The 24,467-nt window shown below is 37.3% G+C and overlaps 1 protein-coding gene across 1 annotated transcript in view; it reads right to left on the reverse strand.

Moving 5' to 3' along the window:
• Window positions 1–4,380: 4,380 nt before the first annotated feature.
• The window catches only part of LOC131146434 (uncharacterized), a 49,395-nt gene continuing 29,308 nt past the window's right edge, over window positions 4,381–24,467 (reverse strand). Inside the window, exons 9-15 of the mRNA XM_058096044.1 lie at window positions 9,145–9,341; window positions 6,803–7,018; window positions 6,398–6,673; window positions 6,119–6,266; window positions 5,880–6,013; window positions 5,389–5,475; window positions 4,381–5,253 (exon numbers count right to left, since the gene is read on the reverse strand). Coding sequence (XP_057952027.1) covers window positions 5,167–5,253; window positions 5,389–5,475; window positions 5,880–6,013; window positions 6,119–6,266; window positions 6,398–6,673; window positions 6,803–7,018; window positions 9,145–9,341 — 1,145 coding nt within the window. The 3' untranslated portion in view covers window positions 4,381–5,166. The remainder of the gene's footprint in view (window positions 5,254–5,388; window positions 5,476–5,879; window positions 6,014–6,118; window positions 6,267–6,397; window positions 6,674–6,802; window positions 7,019–9,144; window positions 9,342–24,467) is intronic.

Consider the following 24,467-nt stretch of genomic DNA (forward strand, 5'->3'; position numbering starts at 1 on the left):
ATAGAATAGATTATGTTTGTGCTTTAAGTTTGTTTCTTGCCATAAAAATTTTATTTTGTAAATAAATTTCCCTTTTTGATATCATCAAAAGGTGCTTGGAACAATACTTGCTTTTTAAAAAGGATTTTATACCAATTGTGAGGATTTTATCATAAAGTTCAAGCAAGATTTATTTTTCTAATAAGCATCTAAACATAGATCAAATTAATTTAATACTTCAACCAGAATGAGCAACCATATAGATCATAAACACATCAAAAGGTTTAATGTAAGAGCATATGGCTAAGCCTAGAACAATCATGCAAAAGCATCATAGTTCCACCTAAGATTACTGTGAGCAAGAAAAATCATTATGCTTAACAATACATGTCACAGTAATCTCTAAAAAAAATAAATAAAAAAAATCTATGCCAAAAGATGGATGAGCATAAAAAGATAGAATTTTAATTTCAAAAGCTCCCCCTTTTGATTTGAATGCTAACTTAGATGCAATAAGTTACTTATACTAATGAAGAGTCAATTTCATGAAGTGTACCAACCAATATAAGCAACCATTTTGATTCATTTCAAGCACTTATACTAGATATTGATCAAGCAATTTTTATCATTGGACCAATATAATCATTTCTATAGAACACACATACATCAGAGATTTTATTGAGTCATAAATCCTAAGAACAATCCATATCTATTCATAGATCCATAAAAGCAGGATATGATGTTCATGGTTTTCAGAAGAGTCTCAAAACTTAAAACAAAAACAATAATGATATGATTCATTTGAATCCATAAGATAGTTACATTAAGGCCTGTTCTCTTGTAATAGAGCTCATGCTCTTCTGTTTGTTCTCATGCACACATAAATTTATTTTCAGTCATAGATGAAGTTTTTTTATCAAATCTTTCATCATACAATCATCCTTCCTAAAAATTTCAGCATGCAACATATCGTAGACATTCAGCACACAGTCACACTGCATATTGCATTTCTACTAGCATACAATAACCAACAAGGTTATACTCAAATTATCATGCAATAACTATGCAGTTGGGGTTCAACATGAAGATGACACCACTCAAATGACTCAATTAGTAAGTGTGAAATAAAACTCCCCCCTCTATCATGCACTTACTCATAGTTTATGGACTTTAATCAAAGCATGTGATTTTGAATTTTAAATCAAGATGATTAACCATTTAGGTCGTAAATAAAGTTCAGAATATATGGTTTAGATCAAATGGTATGCATGAACTAGATTTTCCTAAGATCAGAGAATGTGTATATGATTTAGAACATTCTAGGAAAAATTCAAGTAATTCAATGATTGTACATAAGACTTTTAAAGATGTTCATTTCTGTTCCAGAAAGCTTATCTAGTGCTATGTGTTGGTATGTGTACATGTTTTCAATTTATGTCAAGCATTTAGCATTTTGGAGTCAACATGCAACAAATACCTAGATGTTTCTACAACATGCACTTCACAAAGTTTGCATCAACCATGCATATGACATTTAATTCAATTAGCATACAACAACCTAGTCAACTACTAACATGCATTCTATATCAACCATCCAGATGGTATTCAACACAATCAACATGCAAATCTCCTAATCAACTACCAGCATGCATTCTCCATCAACCATTTAGATTGTATCAACACAATTCAGTATAGCCCAATAACAATTCATGCTATAATCAAGATTAATAATCATCCATCAAATGAATTTGAACATTAAGAAGGATATGGATAGTAATTTTCAGCACTGTGCTCACAAAACATTAAAACATAAAACAAGATAAGCAAATGAGTGTTTATAATTACAGACCCAAAATATAAAAATGTTTATCAATTGAAAATTATACAAAGAGTTGCTCCCCCTTAGATATGCAACCTAGTCCTCACCACCATCATGGTCTCCATTAGAGGAACCTACTTCATTACCGCTTATATACATTGGATTTTTCCCTTTCATATTATCGATGCCTTCCAGGTCATTGAAGCGGTCATTAATAATGGTGAAGTTGGATTTCACGATATCTGTCAACTCAATAAAATCACTTTGAATTTTGATGTACCGGGAGTCAATGGAAGCTGCAAATTCTTTGAAATCGTTCTGGATCGAGATGAACCGAGAGTTAGTAGATTCCTTGAACTCATTAAAAGACTTGGAAAGTCTTTCAATGACGGCCATGATTTCAGCATTAGAAGGCTGCGTAGGCTACTAGGGTTGGTCTTGTTGGGCTAGATGCTGATCTCCTATCCTCCTATGTAATCGAGCCTTTGCAACCCAAATACTGCCCACCAATTCATAACCCATCTGCTTTACTGTGGTGGAGGAGAAAATGTCTGTGGTTTTGCGTTTAATAAGCAATGACGCTCCACGGGTTTGGCCTAATTTTTCAAAGACTCGGTTGAGGATTCCCCCGTAAGGCATGATGATCCGGTGCCTAGTGGCCTTAGCAAACATTCACTTAAATATCAGACCGGGCAGATCAACCTTCTTACCCATAATTAAGCATCACATAATAAAGCAGTCCAAATAGGAAACATACACTCTAGATCCACTCTTAGGCAAAATGTTATATGAAATAAGGTGGTGGATCACCTTGGTATCAAGAACTGAGTATTTGTCTTCTTCAACTCGATTTTCAACAATCTAAATTTGATTGTGCTGATGTTACTCTTTATTTTTTGGTATATGTGGATGATCTCTTAATCACTGAAAGAAACTTTACTGCTATTTCCAAGGTTGTTCAATAGCTCGGTCATTTGTTTTCTCTAAAGGATCTTGATCCCCTGCATTATTTTCTTGGTGTTGAGGTGATTTTAGTTACCTATGGATTGTTCTTCTCCCAACAAAAGTATATTCAGGATCTTCTTTTTCGCACTAAAATGTTGGTGCTAAGACAGTGATGACTCCACTTGCCACAAAAGATCTTCTTCAGCTTCACGATGGCTCTTCCATTGCTGATTTGACTAAATACCGCCAAGTTATAGGAGCTCTCCAATATCTCTCTAACTCGACCCAACATTGCCTTCTTGATTAATAGACTAGCTCAATTCATGCATAAACCATCTCAGCTCCATTGGATCGCTACCAAACGTGTTTTGCGATACTTGAAAGACACTCTTCGTCATGGCATTCTCCTCAAGTGCACTGGAAATCTCACTCTTTAAGGATTTTTTTTATGCTAATCGGGCCAATGATAAGGATACCACATCCTCCACCTCTGCCTATCTTATTTTTCTAGGTGATTGTCCCATTTCATGGAGCACACACAAGCAACATGTTGTGGCTCGTTCCTCCACTGAGGCGGAATATCGAGCTCTTGCTTCAATCACCTCTGAGCTTGTTTAGATTCACTCGTTGTTTCAAGAACTCGGCATTCCGATTACTAAGCCTCCACATATGTTTTGTAATAATATTTGTGCTACCCAATTGAATCTTAATCCTGTTATGCATTCACAGATGAAGTATATTGCTATTGATCTTCATTTCATTCGTGATCTGACTACCAAAGGCTTGCTACAAGTCTCTCATGTTAGTACTCACGATCAACTTGCAGACCTCTTAACTAAAACTTTATCCCGTCACAAATTTCACTCTGTGCTCCAAGATTAGCCTAACTAATGACACGCCTATCTTGCAAGGACGTATTAAGGAAATTGCTTAATTTTCCAACAAACCACCAAGGATTTCAATATACCATTCGACGATTGCTCCAGATTAAGACAAAATGGTTGTCATGATTAAACCATCAACGATTTCACCAAACCATCACCGATTACACCTATTGTTGAATTATCGAGAATCCTAATAGTTGATGATTTGCTAATATAATATGCGACGATTTGGGATTCTTCAGTTGTATTACTTGAATAGTTATTTGTATTTAATAGCTTAGGATCTCTTTGATTTAGTATTTATATACTCTTGAGAGTATCAAACATACCTTGTGTGCATCAAAATTGAAAGCGTCCTGCATTTTCTATATTGTCCACCCATCTACATCATTATGAAATGAAATGCCCATTTCTTACAAATAAAATAAAATAAAATAAAATTCATATTATTCAGATTATCCCATTCGTGAGATAAAAATATATATAAATATTCTCATGATAGAATGTTTTTGCTCTTGACGAAGCTGCAACACCACCAACCACACAGCAAATATAACAATATCCAATAGTACATCCGATAAAACAAGCAACAGCAGATTTTGCATTGAGGGCTGGGCTTTAGAAATCCGTCAATAATCCAGTTTGATATAATGAATTCATGTACATTCAATCTCATAGAAGTTAGCTGACAAAAAATAAAAGACAATAGAATTGGGTGGTTAACAACTGCATGGGTACAACTCTAGCAGCCAGTTTGATAAAAGCGTCATTAAAATGGTATTTTTACTAATATTTCACAAGATGAAGATATCTCAAATAAGCTCTAATATCCCACAAGTTGAACACAGATCTCAAATATTTCATTCTCTAGTATTTCATCAGGTGCATTATGAGGACTAAACCCGCTACAGATCTATACAGAACTTTAAATCAAACAAAAATATATATAAATAAAACATAAGGGCAATAAAACAAAAATTTACCAAGTTTTTGAAACTAATGACTGGTATTCCCCTGTGTACAACTGTTGTTTACTCCCAGCAACCACCGGCAACCATTGATGTGAAGAATCCAGCAAGATTTGCTCTGCTGCTTTTAAGTCCTGGCAGGGCAATGTGGTGGTCAATGCTCTTTGCTTCGAATAAACCACCTTATTGGAAATATCCGAGAAATGAACAAAAATTTGCAGACATGAACCCAAATTATGTTGAACTGTTTAGCACCGAAAACCAAAGCCTAGACTTTGAGCTTTTCAATCATCTGATTTCCTCACTTTGATCAAAACCTCTTTTAATACGATATACATCCCTGATGGGGCCTGATGCTTTAACAAAATCTTCAGATTATGTGACAAAATTCCTGATGAACGCACTGTTCTATGTTGAAACTGTTTTCTTTTAAAACAAATATGACAAAATTCACTGTGACAATTGCAAGCGCCCTAGCAGCATGATGTCGATTCCGACAATGACCAAGTGTCGAGCCATTTTAAAATTGAAGCCCTTCAAAGCATCGAATGCAACAAATCCCACATGTAAATTAGTTTACAGCTTCAAAGAAAAGAACCTGAGGCTGCAAATGCCCCCTTTCACACATAATCAGAACATCATTCCAGCCTCCAATGACCTAGATGAAATTATAGATTAGAACACTAAAATGAAAGCACAAAAATGGAAATGAGGTACAAGAATCAGTGAATTTACCAACCCCCACCCCCCAAATACACACACACACACATAATAAATAATAACTAAGCCATACCTTGACAGTTTTGTCATCATACATAACCCATCGTTCATGATCATGACTATATGCAAAGCAATGATAATGCTGTCCATAGTAGCAGACCTAAAAATTCCAGAACAGAAACAGGAACAATGTAGAGAATCAGTGGCCTGTCATTACAAAATCAATCATTGAGCATCAGAGATACAAAACATGAAGAACAGAGAACATTTTTTAGCGAGCATGTGTGACAAAACATTGTTAACAGGTATCATTTGGACCTTTTAATCATTTTTCTTTTTTCTCTTTTCAGCAGTGGAAGAAAGATGACGTGCTTAGCAAAATTCACAAGTATTACATTTGTATTGGCTCTACCCTTTCAGCCTATCTTTTGAACACCAGATGGAAAGCTCTTCGCCTTAGGAATATGGACAAAACTACTTTCTCTTAATGATAGAAATGAAATAGGCCTCATGCCCATATCCACATTAAAAGCCCACATTCAAAGGTTACCCAACTACACTTACCACTGACACCAAGCAGTGTGTGGTTTTTGGATCCAGACCACGATAAAGCACGCTGATGTCTATCTCAGTAGAAAGGGCCGCCAAAGTTGCCGTTATGTCATCAGCACTCTCACATGTGTTCTGCCATCCCAGAACTATAAGATGCAAATCCATAACATAATCCCGAGTTATTAAAAGATATTGGAACTAACTAGCAGTTTTGGCACACTCTAATTTTCCGAAAAAAATTCAGCAGTCACCTATTGTGAAAACATGTGGGGGATTTGAAAGAATATGATGTATGTAGTTAAACTTCCCACAGCCACCGGCCTCTGGATCGCAAGCTATCTGATGATTCATTTCTACAAGATTTAAAAGCTCGTCAAAGGAGCTCTCTGCACACATGTCCTGAATAAGCAAAAGTAGTACTCTATGTTATGAGGAAGAAATGAATTAGATCGATTCCCCAACACAAATAAACTAAGAAGCTTCCATGATAATAAGCAATCAGGCAATAACTTCCCTATTGTCAGGCATACCTTCATTGTTCGCAGGGCACTGGCATTAATATTATGAAAAAACGAAGTATACTTTAGATGCCTGGATTCCAAGCCACAGTTATAGCAATTCATTCTTTCAAAAATGTCCATTCCGAAAAGAGAATGTGCCATACAAGCATTGTTAGTGCAGTCCCAAGTCCCGGTGCAATTGCTCTCTACTGATTCTGTATCAGAACCGGTTAAACCAGAAGTAAATGACCGATGAAGGCAGTCAAATATTACGCCCAACACTTCAGAAGCATCATTCATCTGAGCCTGTCAATTGCCACTGTATTTGTCAGAGTTTTACATATTAAAGAGGCCCCATAATTGTCTATGACTTCAAAATACAAACTGAAAAACAATCTGCAAAAGCAAGGGGTGCCAAGATTGTGAAACTTTTACCTCCTGGAAGAAATTACTATCTGGATACAGGTTGCTAAGAGCAATCCTCAGAGAAGTGGGAGCAACTGCTTCTCTTCTCGTAGCTGTAGATGCCATGCTCAGGGCAGTGAAGATATCATATAATGCACATACAACACAAGGCTCTCCTACATGAACATGCTCTGATGTTGATCTCCTCATGAACTCATTGCGGAACTGTCTTAAATGCCACAGGGACTGAGGTTTCACAAGAAAAAAGAAGACATCTCAGGCAAGAGGAAAAAAGGGCGGGCAATGAAACAGAAAATTCTCTACTTATCTGGAGTAGGAGACATGAGTGGAGTTAAACCCAATCTCTCATGGCCTCAAAGGCGGTGCAGGCGGTGCATGGTAATAACAAAATTTTTTTGTGGGGACATTACTGAATTGTAAAATTTGTAGAATACTCAGCTGTATGTGGGGGGTGTTCAAAACTGTGCAGGGGGAGGGGGGGCATGATCCTAACTTTTATGAAATTGTTAAAAATAGTTCTGGTTTCCATCACCCTCGAAATGTAAGTGGCAATCATTTTCCATCAAAAGTTGTAGCAATCATCCGAAAATTTATTGAAATCTTGAAATTTCGGAAAATATGTGGAAATTTTATCATGGAATAAACTTTCCTTAAAATTGAAAATTGTGAGTAAATCCATAAATTATACTTCTCTTTATAGATCTTTTATTGTTTTGAAATAAAGACAATTACAAGAAGGAAAATAACTTTCACACTTCAAATTTTATGCAAAATTGAGCTTAGATATAGCTACGGCATTTTATTCAACCTTTTATGTCAAAAATAGTTCCATTTTCATAATAACTTATACTTAACTCATTTTTGAATTTTATCTATATTAACTAGAAATGTTTAATTTAATTATTGTGACATAAATATTGCACCTTTTGCATCACATACTTGTCATTGATGTATTTATTTACAATATTTTAGTTCCTAATCTTGCATTATTATGGCTAGTAAAGTTTCTAAAGTCCATTAAAAAAATTTTTTTTAAAAAAATCCATACTTTACTATTAATTTCCATCATTATTTTAAATCAAAATTGAAATTGACAGACATCAAATGTCCCATACTTTTAAAGCTTTGACATTTTCGCCCAAATAGAAACCTTGGAGGAAACTGCATACAGGGAGCCCAAGTCCAGAGCTTGAGGCTCTTGTTGATTCTTCTTTTGTGAGTGGCAGACGGCATAGGGGGCAGCTGGTCTGATGTATGTATTCTTACCAGGCTATTTCTGTGAATCGAACCCCTTACGCTCAAATAACATTAAAACCCATTCAGGATCTTAAAACTATCAATCCAATAGACAAGCCACAAAACAATCCAACACCCAACAAAAATCTTAGTAGTTGACCTCTGGGATTGGGATCCTAACCCTAGGATTGTATGATTTTTGCAACCCTATGATCCCATGTATGTCATAGGATTTTCACTCTACTTTAATGAGTTCTTTATTTTCAATTTAGTCTTATTTACTTTCATTTAGCCGGACACAACACAATTGAACAAAGAAAAGGCTTCAAGCAAATAATCCAAGAAACTAATAATAATAATAATCCATTAAACTGAGGCTTGAGCTTTTACTATAACATAGAAAAACCCTCATGGCCTTGCTTTGACTGAGCCGACTTTGTTAGTCTCCATTTTGAATGCACGTCCTTATCCTCACTGATTAGGCAATTTAATATCCTCATGAATCAGAACTTGAAATCTAATCTATTTACATGCCTTCCTCTAGTTCTTTTCAATCCTAAAGCCCTTTTTCCTCTCCCCAACTCCCACAAATTTTAATCCTTCTTTCTCTATTTCTCTTTGAAGTCTATTTTCTTTTCTTAATTAGTCAAAAGTACAAAACAGTGTTTGTTCAATATGGCTTCTACATTAACAATGAAAACAAAGCCTTAAATCCAGCATATATAAATCCTTATCTGCCACGTAATATTTTTTTTTTTATCCATAAAAATATGTGAGCAATTGAATAACAACATAAAGAATAATTTTATTTTTCCTAATCCTCATCCCTACTTCCACTTTAGGTTTTGGCTAATTAATGGAAATCGCATCAAATTCTTAAAATGATAAATCAACACCCTTTTATATTTAAAAGATATTTTTCTAGTTGGTTGATTTTATGACCCTACTATACAATCTTCTGATCCAATCCCCCAAATCTTCCAGCAATTTAAGGTAGAATTCCAACTTTAACATCATCACACTCAGATCACATACCAAGGTTCACCAATACCAAAAAAATAAATAAAAAAATAAGTGCACGTGAAATTCAAAATAATTCATGATATGAAACAAACCTGTATGATTACATTCAGAAAACAATTGTATTCGCCAACTTCATTCTTTAGCCCAGTACCATAGATATCTGACTCATTAGCACTTTTCATCATGACTTCATTTTGTGAAGCACCAAAATAATCTGCTTCTGGAAACATCTTTTGCGGCATCTTCAAACTTGATACTGGGGGAAATTTCTGATGTGTTTGGAATGTATCTGAAACAGCAAGAAATCAAGATAATAAATGCACCTGAGGCAAATACAATTCCAACTTGCACAAATCTAACTCAAAACTCAACTGAACAGCATGAATGCCAGGCCAGGCCAGACCAGGCTGCATTTTTCAGCACTAAACCAATAAGATCAACTGGAGTAGGTATTAGGAAACGAGCCAGCTAATTTATGCATATTTTTTATTACAAAAGAAATGTATGAAGAAAGATAAAGAAAAATAACTGAACTTTACAGAAGAAATGATAGAATCAAAATTAAAAAAGAAAAATAAAGAAAATAACCTAACACAACCTGAACTACAAAATCCTTTTTTAATCATTTTCAATCATAATAAATTGAACACTTCAATTTTGCTAGCTCTGCCAGGCGCTGATCTTTATTTACCTTATCCTTACCACCATCCAGTCGTGCAACTTGTCCCACTGGGATAAGACAACCACAAATCCATCTTATCCATCACTTTTTGAGCTTCCTTTCCATTGATCTCGATCACAAAGGATACAGGGGTAAGCATAATACCACCCAATTCTGATCAATAACTTACCACATAGGACCACCTTCCAAAGTCAGAGACAAGAAAAATCATCTCTAAATCAGAGAAATCTGAAACATGTCCCTGTGTGTTTTTCACAAAACCCATCCGATAGTAATCTGCCATCACAGGTATAATCATTATCAACATCACACTTTTTTAACCTAAGAAAACTAATCATTAACCTGATTCAACCTTCAGATCACTCTCATTGTTTCCAAAATACAAACTACCAGCAGAAATCTTTTGAAAGATTTGGCTGTCATCACATCACAATTAACTTGTTTCCCATAAAAATAAAAAATAAAAATCATTTCAATAACCCTCTGCATCACCATTTACTAGTACAAGTGTTACTAATCCCAGCCTTATCAGCACACTTTCAGCACCTATAGGCCTATTTTTCCACTACTATGCCCAACTTTAGATACCCCTGATCCCTGCACTATCACTTCCACTGCACCAGCATTATTGCCCTGAGCAGCAAGCATCTTGCACGTGCACTGCCTGGTTATGAATCTGGCTTCCCTGGTCCTTTAACTAAACTCTCAAGACCACCATACGCCAAAGAATAATTGAATTCTGGGCTGAATTCTGGACAGCTCAACATCAGGAATGCAACCCTCTCCTACTTGTGATAGATATGGCAACCGAACTAACAGAATTATCTGTTCCCAATCTGTTTTTATCAAATCAGAGACCCACTATCTAAGTTTTGATAAATCACTTTGGAGAGTTGCCCACTGCATGAGATGAAGATGTAACAATTATCTTCTACTCCAGCTGCGAAGCAATCTTATTAGCAAAATACAAAACCCTCCTACCTTCAGATATTGTTTCTGGGCTGGGCGGCTAATATTTCCCTCTTTGTCCTAAATTGCCCACAACACTAAATAAACCCAGCAGGCACCCAATTGAGCATCACTCAATTTAAGGCAGCACTTCAGTTAGGCTCAGTGACACAAAATAAAGCTTGATTTGAACAGCAGCCTATCAACTCACAGAAACAGTGAGCTAGCCTTCAGACTAAAGTGGATCTGCCCCCCTGCTACCCAAAAGATGACCCAGATGTGATGTAATATTAACAATACCCAGCCAGTCCATTCCAAGCTCACACTATTCCACTTGGACTCGTGTGCATCCAGTCCAGTGGCAAATCCAGGACTTAGAGTCAGTGAGGGCTGAAACTCATGTATAATACATTTTATTTTTATTTTTTTCATTTTATACATAAAATTTAAGTTTTAAAATTATTTATCTATAATCATAAAATATTATATTAATAATTTAGGCAGCAATTAATGGAGTACTAAAGAAAAAAAAAAGGCTTACTTTTCACTGTATTTATTTTGAAAAAGATACACCTTACGATTGTACTCAACGGATTTTCATGTTTTGGAAGTGCTCCATAATCAACTTATTTGAAATATTATTGAAAATCTCTCTTAATATAAATGACTAGCGAATCATTCTCCCAACAATAGTTCAATAAGTAAACAATAATAAAAATTTAGGTTTCACATCCAATTAGGACAGAAAAATAACTCAACGTACTAAAATATTTTCTGAAATTTTCACAAAATATTAATAGAAATCTAAGAATCTAATCATGTGTATTTGCATTAACCGCCATATAAATAAAATTTTAAAAAATTGAATTAGCCCCCCAAATCTTATTTATTTTGACTTGAACACCATGTTAAGTGGGCGTAATCCCCAAAAATCTAGTCACTCTAAGCCTACTAGATATATATTATAAGTGGTTTCTTGTAAATTGAGTGAGGACTATAGCCAACAATCAGATCAATGTAGATCCGCACATGGCATCAACCACCATCTAACAAACCCTAGCTGCTCCAAACCCCTCTGAACAAGCACCCCTGCCACTCCAACACAAACCATTACCACACACCTCCATAATTACTGCAGTGCCATCACCCTGATGGATTGCTGGCTTCCCAGTCATCAAAACTTCACAGCTTCGACAAACAATATTACCTGAAGAAGGATAGATGATGATATTTTGAGGTCCGCTAGTCTTTTTCCAACTCACCACTGATTAACCAACTCTCCCCATTCGAACCACTGGAGATGAAAATGGAATACCCCTTACTATTTGAACACAATCCCAACCAGTGTTTTAAAAGGCTCAATCGAGGCTCGCCTCAAGCCAAGGCATGCCTAAAATGCCTTGACACTCAATCTAAAATACCAAATTCCAAAAAGGCTAATGCATTACATGCTAAGGCTTACACATTTTTTATAAAAGACATGCCTTTTGCGCCTTTTTGGTTGAGGCTTACACATTTTGGGGTGTGTGATTCTCAAGTTGGAACTAGTAAAAAATTTTAACTACATGTTTCCATAAAAGGAATATCATAATATGAGTTGATTTCTAAAACTCTTGGACCTCAACCTTTCCAAAACAACTGAGAGATTTATCTTAAATCATAAAAATAGTTTGAACTTCATTATAGTATAGCTATCTTTTGTCATGATTTATTTCATGTATTCAAGTTAGCAATTTTTATATAGCTAACAAGTAGCTTGCAAAGTATATATAATTTTCTTAATTTATCCCTATTTTTAAAATATATAATTTATTTACATATTTTTATCTTAAAAACAAATTCTCAAAAGACTTACGCCCAAACGCCTTATGGCTTACGCCTCGCCTCTTAAGGGTTAAAACCCCTCGCCTCACGTCTTTGCCTTTTTAAACATTGATCCCAAGTCACAAAACTTTTCCTTTACAAGTAGATTTGATTGTCGCTCAATATTAAATTCTGCCAAGCTACTCGTAATGAATAAAGTGCACCAATCTCAAAAAATCAAAGACAAATGGTCACATCCTTTGTCTATAATGCTGAAAGAACTAAAGCTTGCATTTTAAAGTTGACCATGTGATGAAAACACAAAGCACAGGGTTACTTTCACTTATATTAAAAAAATAAAAAAATAAAATAAAAAATAAAATTGCACCATCTATGAACCAAACTCAAAAGTAGAATATTTGACCTCCTTTTTCCAAAACTCCAAAGTGCCATTAACAGAACTTTTTTTCTTCCCTTTACCAACTTTTAATCTCCTTTAGTGCTTCCAACTTCTAGTGGAAACCAGACAAACTTCCCTGAGAATTTGGACAACACTTTCTCCAAAATATCTGCCACATGCATAAACATATTCGCCAACCTTAACTGCCCCCACTCTTATTTCTAGAATGATTTTGTAATCTTGATGAATTACATTCCCATGCAAAAAAGACTTGACCATTGGTTGGACAAAAAATTAGTAGCATCCACAGCACCACAATTTTATTTCTTTTTTATTTGTAAATAAATGCAGCACATTGAAAATTTGATATCTTCCAAGCCACTATAGTAAATCTTAACCCCATTTTTTTTTAGAAAAAGTAGAGATTTTTTTTAAGAGAAAATAAAGTGCGAAAAAGAGCACAAAAAAATCCTCCTTAGCAAATATAAGAACAAAAGAATATATATACACGAAACAACACTGCCCCGCAAATCATGCTTCAAGTCTGGAAGGCAACCCTCAAAAACAATCAACTGCAATAGTCCACAATGACGCCAAATACTAGATCCTATACCAAAGAATAGACAAAAAACATCTGCTTTCCAGTGATTATATGTGCATTCTGCTCCCACCAAATGGCCCCACAAAACAGCAAAAAGCCAGCATCTCAACAAAGGCGAACCATCTCTATAGGAACCCGAACCCTGAAAAGAAAAAGAAAAAGAAAAGAAGAAAAACGGTCTAGGACAAGATCAAACCGTCGACGGTTTTAGGAACCTCAGAAAAACCGTCAAAGGTTTCAGCTGGACAACGGTTTGGTAAGACCAAACCGTCGACGGCTTCAGAAATCTCAGGAAAACCGTCAACGGTTTCCTACGAGCCAAGGGCCTATAAGTAGAAACTCTTATATTTTATTTCATTTTAACTCCCTCTCCTAGGGTTTTGCCATCTCTCACCCTTTCCCTAAAGCGAGTCTCTCTCCCTCTCTCTAGCCCAAAGGCACTCCACACGTGCTATCCGGTCCTCTCTCTCTCCTCCTGGCTTGTTGGTGCTCGCTCCTCAGCCAGGTTTAGGAAGCTAGGGTTTCCTCTGAAGGTTGTAGGAAGATTTTCAGGAGCAGATAAGAGGATTAGATTATGTCAGTTATTTTTGAAATGTGAACCGATTAAACTGAAGCATACGGATACAAAATACTATGTATGATTTTCTGATTGAATCAAGCATATGAAAATGAGGGTTTTGATACTATTACGTATTTGGGGAAAACTAAAGTGAGTGGGGTGATCATCTCCTTTTCTTGAAAAACATATGTATTGAGTTAAACTAAACTCTAGAGATGATCATACCTTTATTTTCAGAAAAATATATTTTTCCCGAGCAATTTATTATATTATGATATATCACTCAAATCGGGTGACATGAGAATGTTTATTATTATTGCATAATTAAACAAGATGGTTTTTATGGTATTATACAGTGAAAGATATGGTTTTATACTGATCTCAGGAATTGTTAAGAATAATGTGAATTTATGAAATGACAATTTTATACCGAGTTATGAAATGACGGTTTTATGCCGAGTTATGAAATGACGGTTTCATACCGAGATATAATATGACGATTTTATACTAATTTATGAAATGACGGTTCTATACCAAGTTATGAAACGACGGCTTTATACCGAGATCTGATATGACAGTTTTATACCGAGTTATGATATGACAAGTTTTATACGGATTTATGAATATGACGGTTTATACCGAATTGTGAAAATGAGATCACGTTATTGTTTTTACTATGTAAATTATATATATGGTTTATCAACCCTGAGGGACTAGATCTTGTGGAAGCTCGATACCGTAACTAGTAATATATGCCAGTGCAGCAACACTATTCTAAGAGTGTTGGTAATTGGATAGTCGATTTGGCCAGAAAAGGGTTGTGTACCCCCCTAGAGTCCGGACCAGGCTGGGTAGGCAAATCGGACTTATAAACGAATACGTTGACTTAGCCTGGTGGTAGGCCAGCCATGGCTAAGTCCAATATTCAAACCGCACAACCCGATCATGGAAGTTATTCATGATGTTATATGATGGCCCAATAAGGAAGGTTCTCTATTCATATATGTAATTTATGAAAAATGAGATATATTGAGTCGAAAGTATGTTATCAAGGAAAATGTATGTATTTTCAATTATATAGATGTGAGTACAGTTTTCAAATGTCATTTCACTTACAGTTAAATATATGAATGAATTATGTTCACACTAACACTCATGTTAGCCACACACTGATGATAATCTAATCCGTCTTACTGAAAAGTGTCTCACCCCAATATCCATCTCATATTCTAGGTCCTACAGGGAATCAAGCCTAGCATGCCACGGGGCTGGGATTAGATTTTTTGTAGTTGTTGTAAGTGCAAGCGAGACACTAGTTTATTATGTTTGTTTAATTCGAGATGTAATATATAGATATAACATGGGGACACATATGAGTAACTAGGATGGTTTAGAACTATGGTAAAGTGTTTGAGGTTAATTGTCTTCCGCTGCATGTTTTATATTGAGTGTATGGATAGGGACACCCGTGACCCCCTTTAGGGCTCAAATCGCTAACACTACAATTCGGGTATCAAAGATTATTATAAGGTTTATTTATGGAATAATAGCACTCCAGGCCCCACCGGGTTCAAGGCGCTACAGTTGTGGCATCAGAGTCCAAGTTGATAGGTCCTGTAGACTTTGACAGATGATCTTACCAAAGTATAAGTTTGAGTTAGGATGAGGATAGGAATGGGTATATTAGGATACTGGTAGGTTATTTTGAGTTTTGTCTCGCAGCCTAGAGGCAGAAATCCCTTGACGGTCTTCGGTGATTTTCCTAGAACGACGGTTTCAGAAAAGCCACAGTAAATCCATCGACGGTTTTTGTTTTCTAAGTAGAGAAACTGGAACTTGAAAAATTAGAATTGGAACATTAAGTTGGTTGGATATGTCGTAATTTCTATGGTGATTTGAGGCATGTTCCTTGAAATGACTACATGAAAGGGATTAGTGAGGCTTTATGGGGCCAAACCGTCGATGGTTTTCTGTGGCATCTACAAACCGTCGACGGTTTCATCAAATTAGGCTCTCGGTATCTTAGAAATCCGTCGATGGTTTTGTGTCTGAACAGTAAGATTGAACCTTAAATTGAGAACTTGAACTTAAAGTGGCTTTTAGTTAAATAATTGTACCAGTCATGTTAAGATATTGGAATTCTAAATTCATTTATGTCCTATCTTCAGGATGGATCCCAAGGAATAACAATGTGAACGCCAGAGGAAGTAGCAATGAGGGAGCTTCCCACGAGGACGACATTGATTCTACATCAGTGCTACGTGGCTTAGCCCAGCAAGTCATGGCAGAGATCATGCAAAATTCTAGGGGGCAAAACTGTCCCACCACTGACCTGGGTTGCACCATCGAGCAGTTTACCCGCATGAATCCTCCAACCTTTGCGGAAGGAGCTGACCCAATCATTGCAGAAAATTGGGTTCAAGAAATCGAGAAGATATTGGCAGTACTGCGCTGCATTGATGAGTAGAAGGTCGTTTACGCCACATTTAAAATGACGGGATTGGCCAAGCGTTGGTGGACAGCTGTGAAACTACTTGAGGAACATAGGCTAGCACCTGTAGCTCTGACATAGAACTGTTTCAAAGAGATTTTCTTTGATTGATACTTCCCCGCCTCCACTAGAGATGCTAAGGCAGAGGAGTTTACAAACCTAACCCAGGGGCACTTGACCGTTCCGCAATATGCAGCCAAGTTCGTCGAACTGTCTCACTTCGCCTCATATACGGTTTCAGATGAGTCCAAGAAGGTGCGTAGGTTCGAGAAGGGCCTGAGACAGGGGATCTACGAGCAGGTGGTCGCATTTCAAGTGCAGAATTTCTCGGAGCTAGTAGATAAAGCCACAGTAGTGGAGACGAGTCTACAGAGAAGTACAGGAATTCTGAATTAGAGGAAGAGGCTCATGCCTCCTGGTTTTCGCGTAGGTACGAGTCAGGGTCCTTGGAGGAGGCATGGTAACAATGGAGGTCATAGACAGGAGATTGGAAATCGGGCATTTCAGGGTAACTCAGCATACCCTACTTGTCCTAAATGTAATAAAAGGCATCTGGGGGAATGTCGGAGTGGATCAAATACTTGTCACCGGTGCGGTACACCCGACCATGTTGCACAAGACTATCGTGGGCCATCATACAATGCACCCCCACCCAATCAATACCGAGGAGGGAATCAGGCACCCCAAGGCAATTACCAAAGGAACACTACCCAGGCACGAGTTTATTCTCTTACTCCAAGAGATGCAGAAAACGTGGGAGACGTGGTAGCAGGTAATATCTTTATGTTTTCAAATAAAACTGTTGTGTTATTTGATTCGGGAGCAACGCACTCTTTCATATCTCTAGGGTATATCAAATTGTGTGGGGTAGAAACTCAGCCATTAGACACCGAATTATCTGTAGTCACACCAACAGGAATAGTAGTGGTATGTAGAAAATTGATTAGAGATTATCCAGTGGGTATTCAGGGAAGACTGTTACCTGCTAGCTTAATAGTGTTCTACACGCATGGATTCAATGTCATTTGGGAATGGACTGGCTAACCTCCAATTATGCTAGTATACAGTGTCACAGGAAAGAGGTAGTGTTCAGACCTCTTGGGGGACAGGAGTATAAGTTTATCAAGTCGTGCGTGCGCTCCCCACCACGGATTCTGTCAGCTATTCAGGGAAAGATGCTACTCTAGAAGGGATGACAGGGGTACCTAGCATGTGTGAAAGAAGCACCAATGAAAGAACTAGAGCTGGAGGATATTCCAGTAGTAAGGGAGTTCTCAGATGTCTTTCCGAAGGACTTACCTGGGTTGCCTCCCGATCGTGAAGCAGAGTTCGCTATTGACTTACTTCCAGGAAAGGCCCCAATCTCTAAGGCTTCGTACAGAATGGCTCCAACAGAATTGAAGGAGCAGTTACAGGAATTACTGGACAAGGGATTTATCAAACCTAGTGTGTCACCCTGAGGAACACCAGCGTTGTTCGTGAAAAAGAAAGACGGGTCGATAAGGATGTGTATCGACTACCGGGAAATAAATAAAGTAACGACCAAGAACAAGTACTCGCTACCCTGTATTGATGATCTGTTTGACCAACTTCAAGGAACACAGGTCTTCTCTAAGATCGATCTCCAATCCGGGTATCATCAGGTGAAAGTCAAATCAGAGGATGTTCCAAAGACTACTTTTCAAACCAGATATGGCCTCTATGAGTTCTTGATTATGCCATTCGGACTAACTAATGCTCCTACTCCATTCATGGACCTGATGAACAGGATCTTCCATAAGTATCTGGATCAGTTTGTGATGGTGTTCATTGATGACATTTTGGTTTATTCGAGGAGTCCCGAGGAGCATGAGACTCATTTGAGGCTAATACCTTAGGTGCTTAGAGAAAGGAAACTTTATGCTAAATTCAAGAAATGCGAATTGTGGTTGGAACAAGTTGCATTTCTAGGACATGTAATATCCAGGAGCGGTATTTTAGTGGACCCAAGTACGATAGAGGCGGTGGTGGATTGGCCAAGACCAAAGAATGTTCACGAGGTCCAGAGTTTCTTAGATTTGGAAGGGTATTATCGTCGGTTCATGGAAGGGTTTTCTAAACTATCAGGTCCTATGACACGGTTGACAAGAAAAAAATGTGTAGTATGAGTGGACTGACGATTGTGAGCAGAGTTTCCAAGAGTTGAAACGACTAGTCACTGCGTTCTGACCATTCCATCAGGAGATGGTAGTTTCGTGATTTACAGTGATGCGTCTCCGAAAAGGCTAGGGAATGCAACAAGGGAAGGTCATCGCATATGCTTCTCGTCAACTCAAGGAATACGAGAAGAACTATGCCACGTAACATATGGAATTGGCGGCAGTAGTGTATGCATTGAAAATCTGGAGACACTACTATATGGTGAAAGATGTGAGATCTTTACGGACCATAAAAGCCTCAAGTACTTCACGCAGAAGGAATTGAATATGAGACAGAGGAGATGGCTTGAACTAATAAAGGGTTATGACTGTACCATTAACTACCATCTAGGAAAAGCTAATGTGGTAGCTGATGCGTTAAGTCGGAAGTTAGTGGAGGCATCAGTCTCAGCAGTTATAACTCAACATCAAATCAAGATGGATCTGGAAAGGTGTGGAAATAGTATACGGAAATCACCAGGCGTTCATTGCTAGTCTAGTAATCCAACCGACCTTACTAGTGAGGATTAACACTGCTCAAATGGAAGATGCGGAGTTGGTGAAGATTGTGGATAAAGTACAAAGTGGACTAAGGGCGGATTTTAACATCACAGACAATGGGGTTTTGAGGTTTTACACCAAGTTATGTGTACCCAATGATCCGAAGATTAAAAGAACCATTCTGGATGAGGCACATTGCTCTCTTTATATAGTACATCCAAAAAGCACTAAGATGTATAGGGTCTACGAGAATCTTTATGGTGGAACAACACGAAGAGGGAAATTGCCCGATTCGTGGAGCAGTACCTGACATGTCAGAAAGTGAAAACTGAGCATCAGAGACCAGCAGGACCATTGCAACCACTTCACATTCCTGAGTGAAAGTGGGAGCACATTTCCATGGAATTCGTCACAGGGTTACCACCGGCACTTCATGGGCAAAATGTCATCTGGGTAGTTGTTGACTGACTGACAAAAACTGCCCATTTTGTTCCGATTAAAGTTAACTACTCCATGAATAGACTAGCAATGTTGTATGTTCAGGAGATAGTTAGACTACACAGCGTACCTGCGTCCATCATTTCAGACCGAGACCCACGATTCACCTCCCAGCTTTGGAAGAGTTTGCAGAAAGCTTTGCGATCTCAACTGACCTTTAGCATAGCGTTTCACCCGCAGACTGATGGACAATCAGAGAGAACAATTCAGATATTAGAGGATATGTTGCGGGCTTGCGTGCTGGATTTTGGAGGTAGTTGGATTCAGTATTTGCCACTGGTTGAGTTTGCTTACAACAATAGCTATCGGGCCAATATTGAGATGACACCGTATAAAACATTATATGATCGAAGGTGCTGATCTCCATTGTATTGGGATGAGGTTGGTGAAAGGCGAATTTTGGGCCAAAAATTATACAGCAAACTCCTAATAAAATCAGACTCATCCGAAAAAAAATTAAAATATCTCAAAGTCACAGAAGAATTACGTTGATATACGCCAACGAGAGCTAGAGTTTGAGGTAGGGGATAAAATATTTCTGAGGATTGCTCCGATGAAGGGAGTTATGAGATTTGGAAAGAAGGGTAAGCCAAGCCCTAGGTATATCAGGTCATTCGAGATACTGGAGAGGGTTGGTCCGGTTGCTTACAGGATAGCGTTACCTCCGGCATTGTCTAGGATCCATGACATGTTTCACGTGTTTATGTTGAAAAAGTGTGTTCCAGATCCTTCGCACGTGATAAGCTATGCGTCTTTAGAAGTCAGAGACACATTATCATATGATGAAGTGCCAGTTCAGATTCTAGACCGTAAGGAACAAGAATTACAAACCAAGAAAATTCCGTTGGTGAAATTACTTTGGCGTAATCACGCAATTGAGGAAGCTTCATGGGAATTGAAGAAGGAAATACGTCAGAGGTATCCACACTTATTCAACGAGGCCCAACGCTAGGTAGGTAAGTGAGACTGTTCAAGTAAGTATTTGGTGGTTTTGAGTATGAACTTGTTATAGTAGGTTATTTGGTTAAGTTGTTTGGTTTTAATCTGTCTGTTTTTGGTTTTAGGTTAAGAGTGGTTTTAGGAGAGAGTTTTGATTTGCTACAGTTGTGCTACATGTAATCTCCCAGAAGCATATATGCAACCACGGTATTCATCCCCCATAAGTGAGGGTAATTAATAAACTTGGGACGAAGCCGCAATGTGGGTGGCTGCAGGCTCTTTCTAGAGTCGGGTAAACATTTCAGTGATTTTCAGACGTTGGTATAAGTGATAGTTGCAATTTCGATGACAAAATTTTTACAAGGGAGGATGAAGGAACCCGAACCCAGAAAAGAAAAGGAAAAAGAAAAGAAAAAAAAAAGAAGGAAAACAGTTTGGAACAGGACCAAACCGTCGACGGTTTGAGGAACCTCAGCAAAACCATCGACGGTTTTAGCAGGGCAACAGTTTGGTAAGACCAAACCGTCGACAGTTTCAAATATCTCAGGAAAACCGTTGACGGTTTCCTGCGGCCAAGAGCCTATAAGTAGGAACTCTTATATTTTATTTCATTTTAACTCCCTCTCCTAGGGTTTTGCTCTCTCTCACCCTAAACCGAGTCTCTCTCCCTCTCTCTAGCCCAAAGGTACTCCACACGTGCACTCCGGTCCTCTCTCTCTCCTCCCGTCTTATTGTTCCTCGCTCCTCGGCCAAGTTTAGGAAGCTAGGGTTTCCTCCGAAGGTTGTAGGAAGATTTTCAGGAGCAAGTAAAGGGATTAGATTATGTTAGTTATTTTTGAAATGTGAACGGATTAAACTGAAGTATACGGATACAAGAATATTATGTATGATTTTCTGATTGAATCAGGCGTATGAAAATGAGGGTTTTGGCACTATTACGTATTTGGAGAAAACTAAAGTGAGTGGGGTGATCGTCTCCTTTTCCTGAAAAACATGAGTATTGAGTTAAACTAAACTCTAGAGATGATCATACCTTTATTTTCAGCAAAATATATTTTCCTCCGACAATTTATTATATTATGATATATCACTCAAATCGTGTGGCATGAAAATGTTTATTATTATTGCATAATTAAACCTAATGGTTTTTATGGTATTATACAGTGAAAGATATGGTTTTATACTGATCTCAGGAAATGTTAAGAATAATGTGGATTTATGAAATGACGGTTTTATACCGAGTTATGAAATGATAGTTTTATACCAAGTTATGAAATGACGGTTTTATACCGAGATATGATATGACGGTTTTATACCGATTTATGAAATGATGGTTTTATACCGAGTTATAAAATGATGATTTTATACCGAGTTATGATATGACGGTTTTATACCAAGTTATGATATGACAGTTTTATACCGAGTTATGATATAACAATTTTATACCGAGATCTGATATGAAAGTTTTATACCAAATTATGGTAAGACATGTTTTATACGGATTTATGAATATGACGGTTTAAACCGAATTGTGAAAATGAGATCACGTTACTGTTTTTACTATGTAAATTATATATATGGTTTATGAACCCTGCGGGACTAGATCTTGTGGAAGCTCGGTACCGTAACTAGTAAGATATGTCAGTGCAGCCACACTATTCTGAGAGTGTTGGTGATTGGATAGTCGATTTAGCCAGAGAAGGGTTGTGTACCCCCTGGAGTCCGGACCAGGCTGGGTAAGCAAATCGGACTTACAGACGAATATGTTAACTTAGCCTGGTGGTAGGCTAGTCATGGCTAAGTCTAGTCTTCGAATCGCACAACCCGATCATGGGAGTTATTCATGATGTTATATGATGGCCCAATAAGGAAAGTTCTCTATTCATATATGTAATTTATGAAAAATGATTTGCTAAGTAAGGCAAATTGGACTTACAGACGAATATGTTGACTTAGCTTGGTGGTAGGCCAGTCATGGTTAAGTCCAGTCTTCGAATCGCACAACCCGATCATGGGGGTTATTCATGATGTTATATGATGGCCCAATAAGGAAGGTTCCCTATTCATATATGTAATTTATGAAAAATGAGCTATATTGAGCCGAAATATGTTATCAAGGAAAATGTATGCATTTTCAATTATATAGAGGTGAGTACAGTTTTCAAATGCCATTTCACTTACAATTAAATATAAGAATGTATTATGTTCACACTAAAACTCATGTTGGCCACACACTGATGATAATCTAATTCGTCTTACTGAGAAATGTCTCACCCCAATATCCATCTCATAGTTCAGGTCCTACAGGGAATCGAGCCTAGCGTGCCATGGGGCTGGGATTAGATTTTTTGTAGTTATTGTAAGTGCAAGCGAGACACTAGTTTATTATGTTTGTTTAATTCGAGATGTAATATATATATATATATATATATAAAACATGGGGGCGCATATGAGTAACTGGAATGGTTTAGAACTCTGGTAAAGTGTTTGAGGTTAATTGTCTTCCGTTGTATGTTTTATATTGAGTGTAAGGACAGGGACACCCGAGACCCCCTTTCAAGTTCGGGTCGCCAACACTACAGTTTGGGTATCAGAGATTATTATAGGGTTTATTTATGAAATAATAGCACTCCGGGCCCCACCAGGTTCGAGGCGCTACAATCTCGACTCCCAAAACCTGAAAATGAGATAGCCATCTTTTACAAATTCCAGACACACCTAACTCACTTCAAAAGAAACCAAATATGTTCTTCCACGCCCTCCATAAAAATGACCAATCAAGGAGCAAGTGAGAGACAAATTCGAACAGGTGTAAGATTCTATACTGTTGACACACATTCGGATATGAAGCCTTAAAAGCCTCCTACTTTGGAACAGATTGTAAAGTGTAAACTCTATTAAGAACAACTAACCAAATAAAATCCTTAATTTTAGAGGGAACTTGGGCATTCCAAATAATAAAATGAATTGGGAAGGACACTTTTATGGGTCAAATGCTCAAAAAAGAATTGCCAGAATACCCTACAGTGAACATAATAGGGGGGTGAGCTCCAAAACCTCCCTATCATTTAGAGACCTATAAAAGGGAATATCCCAAGATAATTCATCCCCATTCAAAAGGAAGTTTAAAAGGCTCACCTTAATGCTGCCTTAGGGCAACACATGCCAAAAACATCTTGAGGCTCAATCAAAAGTACCAAAGCCCAAAAAGGCTAATGCACACCTAGGTTTACACATTTGTAAAAAAGGCAAGCATTTTCATCTCCATTTGAAATAAAGAAGGAACAAGTTGAGTATGCAATGATGACAAGTTATAGTTTTAAACTATATTTTAAGATGTTCAAGTGAGGCTTCCCTTGAGGCTGCCTCAAGGCAACACATGCCTAAACGCCTTGAGGCTTAATATAGAGTAACAAAACCCAAAAAGGCTAATGCACCAAACAGTTAGGCTTATGCATTCGTAAAAAAGGCATGCCTTTTGCACCTTTTTAGTTTAGGCTGATGCATTTTGGGTGTGTGCTCAAGTTAGATTTGGCTAGAAAATTTTAACTCCATGTTTATATAAAAGGAATGTCATAATATGAGTTGATTTCTAAAACTCTTGAACCTCAACCTTTCCAAAAATAATTGAGTTGTATCTTAGATCTTCAAAATAATTTGAACTCTATAATGTTACAGCTTATCTCTTGTCATATTTTATGTAATGAATCCAAGTTAGCATTTTTTTAATGGCCAACAAGAAGTTTGCAAATTATATTGATTTTTTTTTACATTATATTTCTGATTTTCTTAATTTTTCTTTATTTTGAAATATAC

Source organism: Malania oleifera, chromosome 13 (assembly GCF_029873635.1).
Source record: "Malania oleifera isolate guangnan ecotype guangnan chromosome 13, ASM2987363v1, whole genome shotgun sequence".
Lineage (NCBI taxonomy): Eukaryota > Viridiplantae > Streptophyta > Magnoliopsida > Santalales > Ximeniaceae > Malania > Malania oleifera.